The sequence below is a fragment of the Bubalus bubalis genome, chromosome 16, assembly GCF_019923935.1.
Source record: "Bubalus bubalis isolate 160015118507 breed Murrah chromosome 16, NDDB_SH_1, whole genome shotgun sequence".
Classification (NCBI taxonomy): domain Eukaryota; kingdom Metazoa; phylum Chordata; class Mammalia; order Artiodactyla; family Bovidae; genus Bubalus; species Bubalus bubalis.
Window position 1 is genome coordinate 4,405,763 of NC_059172.1, and position 12,482 is coordinate 4,418,244.

Below are 12,482 nucleotides of genomic sequence, written 5' to 3' on the forward strand. Positions count from 1 at the left end.
AGAGTTGGAGTATACAAAAAGTTGAGTGCCGAAGAATTGATGCTTTTGAACTGTGTTGTTGAAGATGCTTGAGGGTTCCTTGTACTGCAAGGAGATCCAACCAGTCCATCCTAAAGGAAATCAGTCCTGAATATTCATTGGAAGGACTGGTGCTGAAACTGAAGCTACAATACTTCAGCCACCAGATGGGAAGAATTGACTCATTGGAAAAGACCCTGATGCTGGGAAAGATTCAAGACAGGAGGAGTAGGGGACGACAGAGGATGAGATCGTTGGGTGGCATCACTGACTCAATGTACTTGAGTTTTGGTAAACTCCTGGAGTTGGTGATGGACAGGGAGGCCTGGCATGCTGCAGTCCATGGGGTCAGAAAGAGTCAGATATGACTGAGTGAGTGAACTGAAGGAATAGGAAAGACTTTTGTGATCTTTTCACAGTTAGGCCATTGGCCACGACATTTTTCAAATATTAAAAGATATGATTTAAAATGAAGTGATCAAAGTGATACTTTGAACATATTAAGTTTTAGGTTCTTATGAGACATTTATAAAACATTCAGGCAAGTTAATATTTAAGTCTGGGACACATTTCTTGTGTTTATTCTTACAGGTACTTAAGAAAATGCCTACCTTGATAGGTATACTATATTTTTTTCATTTATTTCAAAATTATTTGTTAAAGGTTGTAAGAAAAATTCCTAATATGTTCCTCAATCTCCATCCTTATACACTGTGGACAATCCTCTATTTTGAGATTCTAGCTTTTTTTTCCCTCAGACACTGAGCTACAGAATATTGCTTCTGTGTTCCCCCTGTCCCCACCATGCCTCTTTTTTTTTTTTGTCTTCTCCATGTTTACAATGTTTAATGTTTTGTGTACAGCTGTCAGTCTCTCCATTGTCTCCCTTGGCAAACATCAACTATCAGCCCAAACAAAACTTCCAAGTTATACCAGCTCCTGTATTTCTGCTGAAGTCTAATGCCTCACTGGTTATAGGCTTGATCTTAAATTGTAAAATTACATTTCAAAAAACAACTATTTTAGATCACAAGCATTCTATTCATTCTCTAGTTTTCTTATTCAAGGTTCCACATTGAAGTATTTGGCAATTTATGTAATACTTTGCCATCCTAAGCACCCCCTTTTTCTTTCTTAGGTCTAGACTTCCCTGGCTCATCACCACAGTCAGTGACTGTTATCCTTAATGGCGCTGTGTCACGATTCTCAGATTAGCTGGTAGGCAAATGGCAGTATCACAAATTTTTGATTTATTAATTCATGCAACCTAAGCTTTGGTTTTTAGAATAATTGAAGTATCTTTAGCTTCATTTTCAATACATTTAACAATCAGGTTCACATTATTTTCTTGTCTTACTAGCTTATACCAGGATACATTGAAAATCTGAAAATAAAATCAGTAAAATCAGATAATTTAGGTCACAATAAATATTTGAATTTTTTCTAGTAAATTGTAAAACTGATAGGTTTTAATGTAGGTGAATAATAAGGTCAGGTTTAAATTTTAAAAAAAGATTATTCTTGCTGTTATAAAGATAATTAATTATATGATTGGAAAGGATAGAAACTGTATGATTGGAAGGGGTAGAAATTGGAAGGGAGGAGTAAAATTTTAACAATAAGTTAAGCAGGGTTACAGCATTTCTGGCAGAAGATAATGTGTCAAAGTAGGGAATTTGGATTGTATTAGGATCTCTGGCATTTTGTGTCCATATTCATATTGATTATTCAAATACATAGATTGGTGAGAGGTACCTTATTATCTGAAAAAAGATTGCACATCATTTGCAGCAGTTGCCCCATGCTACCAGAAACTGCAAATGAATGTAACCTCAATTGAGGTTACAAAACTTGAACTTGTGGTATTGAAAAATGTCATTCCTGATCATACTCTCGGCATTTTCAATCTTCTTATGAGCACTAATGAGTAACAGGAAGGCTAAAAGAGAGGGGAATTATCTTTAAATTAGCAACAAAGCTTATGACTAAAGAGGAGTAATAATAATATATATATATAATAATTTTCTCCATGTACTTAGAAATTTATTTTATTATAAAATTATAAGGCCGGTATTTTTTTAAAGTAAATTTATTTCAGATATTTTATTTTGGGTTACTTGAACTAAAAGCATCCCAGTAAATGAGCATTCTCTTTCTTCCTGGGTTTCATTTTCTCCTTGAGAATGTTACAGAAAGCCTTGACTTATCAAACCAGAAATTTAGGGGTCTGCAGTTCTTAATGTCTTGATCCTGTTTATGCACTGTCTCTTCAAACTGAAGTCTTCTTTCTGAAAACTTCTTGAGTAAAATGTTGTCAGATTCATTTTATTGTACATAGATGATTTATCTAAATATACATTATTATAGCATTGGTTATATATATATATATATATATATATATATATATTCACCTCTATTGTATTGAATATATTACCAGAGCTAATGGAAATTTTCTTGAGAAAATTGATGGTATATCATTGTATTCTCAAAAAGAATCATCATTTAAAGTTTGGGTGATTCTGTACTCAGTTTTCCTTCACAAGTTTTTTTGCGTATGTGTGTGAAAGATGAATTTTTCATTCTAGTTAGTATTGCAGAAACAAGACTATGATATAAATAATCTCAGTGAGCAAAAATCCATTGTTTAAATAGAGGTATAAGTATATAATATCTAATGATACCAGTTGTAAGTTTGAAATATAAACAGCTAGATAGTTTTTAATAACTTGTTTTCTCCAACCTTTACTTAAGTATTGTATTATTTGATCATACATAATGTCTGATGCCTTCCAAAATGAAAGTGACATGGTGCACTTTGAGGTGTAGATTTCATTTTTTGAAGGCCATTTTATGTATTTATTTTTAAAAATTATTTAATTATTATTATTATTTACTTTACAATGTTGTATTGGTTTTGCCATACATCAACATGCATCTGCCATGGGAAGGCCATTATACCAAAATAAGATAAATATTTTCTACCCACCTCTAAGGCACATCTGTTTCAGCCTCTTAGAATTTCTACATGGCTGTGTCAGTGAGAGTTGGTGGGGCTTTATAAACCTTTGAGAACCTAACTAAAACCCAGATGATTCTAATATCCACAAATTGTCTTTTGCATCCTTTGGGAAGATGCCATCTGGGATTTGCTGTTTGATAAGATCTCCCCCTAGGAATTCACCAGACGTCTCTTCAGTCTTCTTCTTCTTCTTTTTTTGGTGGCAGTATGACCTATATTATTGAAATGAGTTCAACTCCATGAATTCTGATTAAAGTGTATCTATCAAAGTAACTTCATTGCATTCAGCGACTCATTACGGCAAAAATGCAAACCAAAGAGCTAGAAACAAATGGACTAACAATGAAATAAAAACAAATTCCATTTACACATTTTGTTTTTATATGACACTATTTCTCTTTGTTTCCTACTTTTACGTCAAAGAATGCAATTTAGCACAGTCATTATTTCAAGAATAGGATAAATTGGATATTAAAGGTGAAGCTATGTCCTCCAAAAAATATTATATATTAAAAATATTATTTTAATCCTTTCTTTATAAATGTATTTCAGGTGAAAAAATGTAGAAGATAAATTCTAGGCAAGGATCAAATATAATATTTGAAACTACAGCTTTTATTTAATGTCTATAAATTTCCTTTCACACAATTTTTTTTTTAAACACTAAATATTTTAGACATATATTTTCATGCATTTAAAGACTAAGAGAATCATGTAGAAAGAAAAATGCCCTGGAGAAATTATCAGCTTTGGGGATTAAGTTCTCTTTGCAACATTTTTGTGTGTGTGTGTCATATTATTTTCCCCTTTAGGCCTTGAATTTAAAGCTGGAAGTTGGAGTAGATTCACATTAAATACTTTGGGATGGTTATCTAGTAAGGTTTTGTTATTGTTTAGTTACTAAGTCATGTCCAACTCTTGTGACCTCATGGACTGTAACCTGCCAGGCTCCTCCGTCCATGGGGTTTCCCAAGAAAGAATACTTGAGTGGGTTGGGTTGCCATTTCCTTCTCCAGGGGATCTTCCCAACCTAGGGATCAAACTTGTGTCTCCTGTATTACAGGTGGATTCTTTACAATTGAGCCACTGGGAAGCCCACATCTTGGGGTAAATGAATAAAGATGAAAAATGCATTAATTTGCTTGAGCAGCTATAACAAATACCAAAAACAGGTTTGTTTAAATAAAAGAAATATGTGTTCTCAGTTCTGGAGTCTAAAAGCCCATGATCAAGGGACTTTCCTAATGGCCCACTGGTTAAGGCTTCACACAGAGGGTGTGGGTTTGACCCATGGTCAGGGAGCTGAGATCCCACATGCCTATGGTCCAAAAAAAGCAAAACATGAAACAGAAGCAATGCTGTAACGAATTCAGTGAAGACTTTAAAAGTAGTTCATATCAAAAAGGACTTCCGCGATGGTTCAGCAGGCAAAGAATCTCTTGCCAATACGAGTTCAATCTCTGGGTCAGAAGATTCTTGGAGGAGGAAAATGGCAACCCACTGCAGAATTCTTGCCTAAAATATCCCACAGACAGAGGAGCCTGGAGGGCTACCGTCCGAGGGGTCACAAAGAGGCAGACACAACTAAGCAAATAAGCACTCATATCAAAAAATCTTAAACAAATAAATAAAGTCTATGAGTAAGAGGTTAGCAGATTTGATTTCTTCTGGGGCCTTTCTCCTTGGCTTGCATATGATGGACCCTTCTTTCCTTGCATAGATGGCCCCCTTCTTGCTGTATCTTCATGTGATTGTCACTCGGTTTGGGTACATCGAAGTGTCTGGGGTGTCTTTCTATGTGTTTTAGCCTCTTCTTATAAGGACACTTATGATACTGGATTACGGCTCACCTTAATAACTTGTTTTAACTAATTACTTCTTTAAAAAGCCTTATCTCTGAATACACTAGATTCTGAGATTTTGTGGATTGAGCCTTCAACATATCAATTTTGGTGGGACACATTTCTGCCCACAACAACTTGGAAGAAAAAATAAATAAATAAGAGAAGAGGTTCTGCCTGGCCCAATAATGACAAAGTGTCACAATCTGAAAAACATAATTATTTCGAGGGTCTTGCTGTAGAAACCTTGCTTCTTGAAGACTGTTCTGATGAAGTCAGTTCAAGGTATTAAGTTAATATTGTCATGACAGTATTATCAGTATAGAGAAATACTGCAAGCTATGTATACAGTTCAGAAGTTTGTGCAATGAGTTATAGATATATATTTAATATACTTTTATATATCCTTTAAATCTTTGTCTATATGGATTATATAAAAATTCTAGAAAAGTGTCTAAAAAAGCAAAAATAGTATTGAAAAAGTCATATTCCATTTTAAAGACATTAATAATGTATATTTTAGGCACAATAGAATAGAAAAAAATGTGAAGTATGCATGCTGACCTTGAAAAATGATGACATGCTACTACTGCTCCCAATAAGAGAGAATTTCCACCATCCTGAAATGTTCCTCAATGTCTCTTTACAGTGAATTGCTCCACACTCTATCACAAAGCATAGTACTTTTTATTAGTATTTTATTTTTTATTTTAAATTATTATACAAATAGGTAAATAATTTACCAACAACACAGTTAGAATGTGGAAGAATCCTTATGCATCTATTTTATAAACAAAAAGCAATAGTGTATCATGTTATAAGTACAAAGCTATTTATTACAGCACTTTTTATAGCGGCAAAGAAATTAAAATCTGCCAACAACTAGGTCCATCAGTTGAAGAATATCCAAATAAAAAGAGATCAATGTGTACTCCACAGTTGTATACTGTGATAAAGTGTCATAATCTGACAAACATAATTATTCTGAGGGTCTTGCTGTAGAAATCTTGCTTCTTGAAGTCTGCCCTGCTAAAGTCAATTCAAGGCATTAATTTAATATCATCATAATAGTATTGCATCATGTATCATTTTATTCATTGCCATGTATCACTTTATTAATTTTCAATAAAAAAATTTAAAAGTAACTTTTATTAACTAAGAAGAATAATGTGATGCTTTCTCAATTAGGAAAGTAAATTGTAGGTAATATGATGTACCATGGTTTCTTTAATGCTTTACTATGTGGATGAAACTAAAGATGCTTTCAATATTATTTAACTTCACTTATGGATTGTGAAAATTAAAGGAAATGATATAATTTGGGGACAATATGTGACCAAAAATCTCTACAGTACAATATAAAGTGTTGCTCTAAAAAATAAAATTTATTCATGACAATAAATATACTTACAGACAGGATCCAAAGATACTGTAGCAAGTAAAATTGATGTTCTTGGAGAATGCAATTGTGTGATTTTAATTTAATTTGTTATATTTTATTTCATTGATTCATTTTAAAAAGTTAAAATTTTATCTTTATAATGTTAAAATTAATAAATAAAATTTGTATATATTTCCAGTGTGCAAATATGATATTCCGATATATATGTACAAAGGTGAAGTATTATCATAATCACCTAATTAACATATCCACCATCTCACAGGGATAGCTTTTTTTTTTCCTTTTATGGTAACACTTAATAAAGTAAATGGCAGTACATTAAAGAAGGGGCAAATAAATGCATCTAAAATAAAGAGCAAAGATATTACTTTGCCAACAAAGGTCCATCTAGTCAAGGCTATGGTTTTTCCAGTGGTCAGGTATGGATGTAAGACTTGGACTGTGAAGAAAACTGACCACCGAAGAATTAGTGCTTTTAAATTGTGGTGTTGGAGAAGACTCTTGAGAGTCCCTTGGACTGCAAGGAGGTCCAACCAGTCCATCCTAAAGGAGATCAGTCCTGGGTGTTCAATGATAGGACTGATGCTGAAACTGAAACTTCAATACTTTGGCCACCTCATGTGAAGAGTTGACTCATTGGAAAAGACCCTGATGGTGGGATGGATTGGGGGCAGGAGGAGAAGGGGACGACAGAGGATGAGATGGCTGGATGGCATCACCGACTCAATGGACATGAGTTTGAGTGAACTCCAGGAGTTGGTGATGGACAGGGAGGCCTGGTGTGCTGCGATTCATGGGGTCGCAGAGTTGGACATGACTGAGCGGCTGAACTGAACTGAACTGAACTGAAGATAAAGAGACTCTGGTTCATATTTTGATTTAATTCCACAAAATTTTCGCTTTGAGTGCTAGACTGAATCAAAATGACTGGGGTAGTGTTTATAACCTTTTAAAAACCTAAAAATTGTCTATTCAAACAACTAATGTATAAGGAATCAGTTCATTTGCTGTGTGTTAGTCATTCAGTCATGTCTGACTCTTTTGCACGCTATGGACTGTAGCCTGCCAGGCTCCTCTGTCCATGGAACTAACTCTCCAGGCAGGAATACTAGAGTGGATAGCCATTCCCTTCTCCAGGGGATTTTCCCCACCCAGAGATCGAATCCACTTCTCCCACGTTGCAGGCAGATTCTCTACCATGAGCTACCAGGGAAGCCCTGAGTAAGTACAAAGGATGAAGCATTTTGTTAGCATAGAGTTCATGCAAAATACTGGATCTGTGTATACAAGCTGAGGAAGAAAGCAAAATACACGATGAAAGGTCAGTTAACCCTAGAGTGTACCAATCGTCTCTAGCCTAGGTTATCTTTGCTATGGATTTGCAAAATATTTATGTCACTTTAGTAAATGACTGTATACACACAATCTTTCAAGCTAGGTTTCAGCAGTACTTGAATCAAGAACGTTCAGATTACAAGCTGGGTTTAGAAAAAGCAGAGAAACAAAAGATCAAATTTCCAAGGGAAATTCCAGGAAAAAAACATCTCTTTCTGCTTCATTGATTAACTGAAAGCCTTTGACTGTGTGGATCGCAACAAACTGTGGACAATTTTTAAAGAGATGATAATGCCAGACCACCTGACCAGTTTCCTTTGAAGTCTGTATAAGATTTAACAAGCAACAGTTAGAACCTTATGTGGAACAACTGACTGGATCAATGTGGGGAAGAAGTATGACAAGGCTGCATATTGTTATCCTCTTTATTTAACTTCTATGCAGAGCACATCACATGAAATGCCAAGCTGGATGTTACAAGCTGGAATCAAGATTGTTGGGAGAAATATCAACAACCTCAGATAAGATAAGCAGAAGATACCACTCTAATGGCAGAAAGAAGAATTAAAGAGCCTCTTGATGAGGGTGAAAGAGGAGAGTGAAAAAGCTGGTTTAAAACTCAGTATTCAAAAAACAAATATCACGGCATCCAGCCCCATCACTTCATGGCAACTAGAAGAAAAAGTAGAAACAGTGACAAATTGTCTCTTGTTGGGCTCCAGAATCACTGCAGACAGTGACTTCAGCCATGAAATTAAAAGATGTTTGCTCCTTGGAAGAAAAACTACGACAAACCTAGATAGTGTATTAAAAATCAAAGATGTCACTTTACTGACAAAAGGCTGTATAGTCAAAGCTGTGGTTTTTCCTGTAGTCATGTATGGATGTTAGAGTTGGACCATAAAGAAGGCTGAGCACCAAAAAATTGATTCTTTCAGATTGTAGTGCTGGAAAAGACTTTTGAGTGTCCCTTGGTCTGCAAGGAGATCAAAACAGTCAATCCTAAAGGAAACTAACCCTGAATATTCAGTGGAAGGACTGATGCTGAGGCTGAAGCTCCAATATTTTGGCCACCTAATGTGAAGATCAGACTCAAATGAAAAGACCCTGATGCTGGGAAAGATTGAGGGCAAAAAGAGAAGAGGGTGGCAGAGGATGAGATGGTAGGATAGCATTCCTGACTCAATGGACATGAACTTGGGCAAACTCTGGGAGATAGTGAGGGATAGGGAGGTATGGTGTATTGCAGCCCATAGAGTGTCAAAGAGTCAGACACAACTTAGTGACTGAAAACCACCACCACCAACAACAAAATGACCAGATAACTCATTTTTCTTGAATCTGCTAATCCTAAATAAACACGTTTATCAGGAAGCTAGCATAAACCAAAGCTAACTATAGCATGTGACTCTGTCAAGGGAGACTCAGAGTTAGCCAGTAGGCTTCTCATGTTTCTTAATTTAAATATCTTCCAAAATCTCCACTGTATCCCAGAGATAGAAAATATTAACTCAATCTGACTGAGAATTCAATTCTGAGAGGCATACTTTATTTTCTACATTGCATATGTTCTTGAAATAACTTGTTCAGTTATAATCATAAGCTTATTCACTTTCTTGCCTCTTGTCTAGTCTACACATTATTCATGGTTTAATATTCTTTACCTTTAGTGCAGTGCCTGATTTAACATATATATCACTAATTTTTGGTCCATTGTACTCCATTTTGACTAATAAATACATTTTTAACCTCTGCAAGTCTGAATTTGACCAAAAATTTGACATGATTTGCCTTCTTTCTAAATAACATAGGTTCCAATATGATGGTGAAAATCACTTGAGACTTAATCATCTGACACCATGTTTATTCAGGTGAGGTGGAGAAGAGTCCTGGGAGATATGAAAGGGAGCATTTTATCCTGAAAAAGATGAAACAATGTGGTAAAACATTTTTATTTTTGATGCTTTCATTGGACTGATAGAGCATTCTACAAGGATTCTGGACCCACATTTGCAACTTGTATTAAGATATTAGTTGGGAATTTTGCATCAATTAGTTAAAGTTCTCTTCAGAGCATCTTTTACTTCTTTGTTCCTTAGACCATAGATCAATGGATTGAGCATAGGGATCACCAGAGTATAAAACACAGAGGCCATTTTATCAACAGCAAAAGTATGGCTGGACTTGGGTTGCAGGTACATAAACAGTAATGTCCCATAGAACACGACCACCGCTGTCAGATGTGAACTACAGGTGGAGAAGGCTTTGCACCTCCCCTTGCTTGAGTTCATTCTGAGAATGGCCACAAGAATGAACAAGTAGGATACAAGGACAATCAAGAGGGAACAGAGCAAATTGCAGCCTGAAAAGATTAAGATGATCAATTCTAACTCATGTGTGTCAGAACAGAGCAGAGATATCAGAGGGACAGAGTCACAGTAAAAATAACTGATGACATTAGAGCCACAGAAGGACAATTTAAATAACTTAATGGTGAAAAATAGTGACACGAAGGTGCTGTAGAGGTAGGGAGTAAGTACCAACCCCCAACACACTTTCTGTGCCATGATGACCACATAAAGAAGAGGTTTGCAGATGGCTACATAGCGGTCATAGGCCATTGCTGATAGAATGAAGAGTTCAGTGATAATGAAAGTCTCGAAGAACGCCAGTTGAGTGGCACACCAATTGTAGGAAATCGTATTTTGTGTACCACAAAGTTGACCATCATTTTTGGGCCAATGACAGTGGAGTAACCAAGATCAGTAATTGACAAATGTCTAAGGAAAAAGTACATGGGAGTATGTAGCTTGGAGTCCAAATGGGTCAGGATAACCATACCCAGATTTCCTGTCACTGTGACCAAGTAGATGACCAGGAAGATTCCAAAGAGAGGCGCCTGCAGCTCAGGACTGTCTGTGATCCCCGTAAGAACAAACTCAGTCACCTTGTGCATGGCAGTATGATTGTGTTTCTCCATGGGGTCCATCCTGGTTACCTGGGTATAAAATCAATACTTTGTATTTGCAATGCTATCATCTAGGAGAATTTAATACATGATATGTGAGTCATTTTCTTTGTCTAAAATGATAAATACAGATTCATCTTCTCATCAGGTCGAGACTACACCTACCTATATTCACATTGCAATGTAAGTGCATAATGATCAGCTTTTTAAATTGTTATGTAAGTTCTGATATTAACCTTTTCATTGCTGAGACAATAGATTCGAAAGATATATATCTCAAATAAACATATTTCTAGCTAAACCCTTAGATAAATAGCTGGGTTGTCCTATGAAATTTCCTTTTTAGAAAGCCCTTAATGATATAAGTAACTGCCAGCTTGATTGACCCTAGTTTTCCCTTTCTGAATTTTATAATTCCTGCTCTTATGTTTTAAATTAACCAATAAAAATTTAATGTAGACACCCCATCCTTGATCACAAGAAAGCCAGAACCACGCTGTCCTCTCTTACTCTCATTCTTTCTCTCTTTCTCTCCTTAAACTCTCTGTGTGGCCCTGGGTGTGCCACATACTCCCCAGAATGTAACAAGGCTTGTTTTTCAAAGTTACCTGACACGTGTTGCTGGATGCATCTTGCAATCGTAAAAGAATCCCAAGTGCTCTTCCAGCCACAGCACTGGCTCTGGCCAGGGACATGTCTGTGCAGCTCAGCACCAATAATAGGGCCCACTTGAGAGCCCACAGGCAGTGCTCACGGATAGAGTCACTATCAACAGGCTGAGACCAGCACAAAGCACATTCATGGAAACTCTGGGAAATTTTGTTTTAAAGGGACAAGACATTTTGAAATGATTGCTTTGATACAGCTTCTATGGCCTACTTGTTTCACATGGTCTTTTAAATATATCCAAAGATCTGTCTATTATATTTGAACTTTTAAAAAATGTTCAGATAAATTTTAAAACAAACATCTACACTCAGACAATAAAGCTTATATTATTGACAATCATCTTATCTGTTCAAAGTTGCAAGGAATAATAAAGATTCTCTGTTGGTAGACTGATGAATGATGTGGTGAGTAGAAAACCTGATAATTAAACATAAATTTCAATGTTTCTCATTTACTATAAGCTCAGCTTGTTTATCCAATACAAAATCCAATGCTATAATGTCTCAATTTTCAAATTTTGCTATTAATATCTTAATCTTCATTTGCCATATTGATTGTATCTGACAACTGAATCACTTCTAATGGTCTTCCAATCACATATCCCTCTTCTGAAAAATAAAGGGTTGATCATTCTGATTATTTATGGATCTGGTTATTTATGGAGATCCATGTAAATAGATCCACTGGAAAGAAGAATGTAAGTGAATACCAAGCAGTGATATGGAGCTTATAATTTGCCAGGGACTTTGCATGTATTAATTCACATGACCCACACAATAACTCTAGAAAATAAATAGCACAGTTGTCCCTGGTACTTGTGGGGAATTGGTTCCAGCATCCACTGAAGATAACAAAATCTACAGATGCTAAAGTCTCAGAGTCCACCTTCCTTATCCACTGGGGATACTCTATCTGTATATTTGGCCAACCATCACTGGTAAACATAGTGGTGTAGTTGCTGAGGAAAAAAAAATCTGCATATAAGTGGACCCATATAGTCCAAAACGTGTTGTTCAAGGGTCAACTATATGAGCATAATCCATTTACATGTCAAGAATAAAATAGCTTAATCAAGATAGCCCAGACAATAACTGGCAGAGTTAGGATTCAAATAAAATTAACTTTCTTCAGAATATATTCTCACAAACATGGCATTCTTCTGTTCTATCATGGTCATCCTGAGCACACAGGCAATGAAAAATGGAGAAAGGGAGGCACCCAGTAATCAAG

The 12,482-nt window shown here is 35.7% G+C and overlaps 1 protein-coding gene across 1 annotated transcript; it reads right to left on the reverse strand.

The window, feature by feature from the left end:
- Positions 1-9,663: 9,663 nt before the first annotated feature.
- LOC112579600 (olfactory receptor 8K1) lies at positions 9,664-10,604 on the reverse strand. Its single transcript, XM_025266315.3, is given in 2 exon segments — positions 9,664-10,322; positions 10,325-10,604. Coding segments are annotated over 2 exon segments (939 nt in total).
- Positions 10,605-12,482: the final 1,878 nt, after the last annotated feature.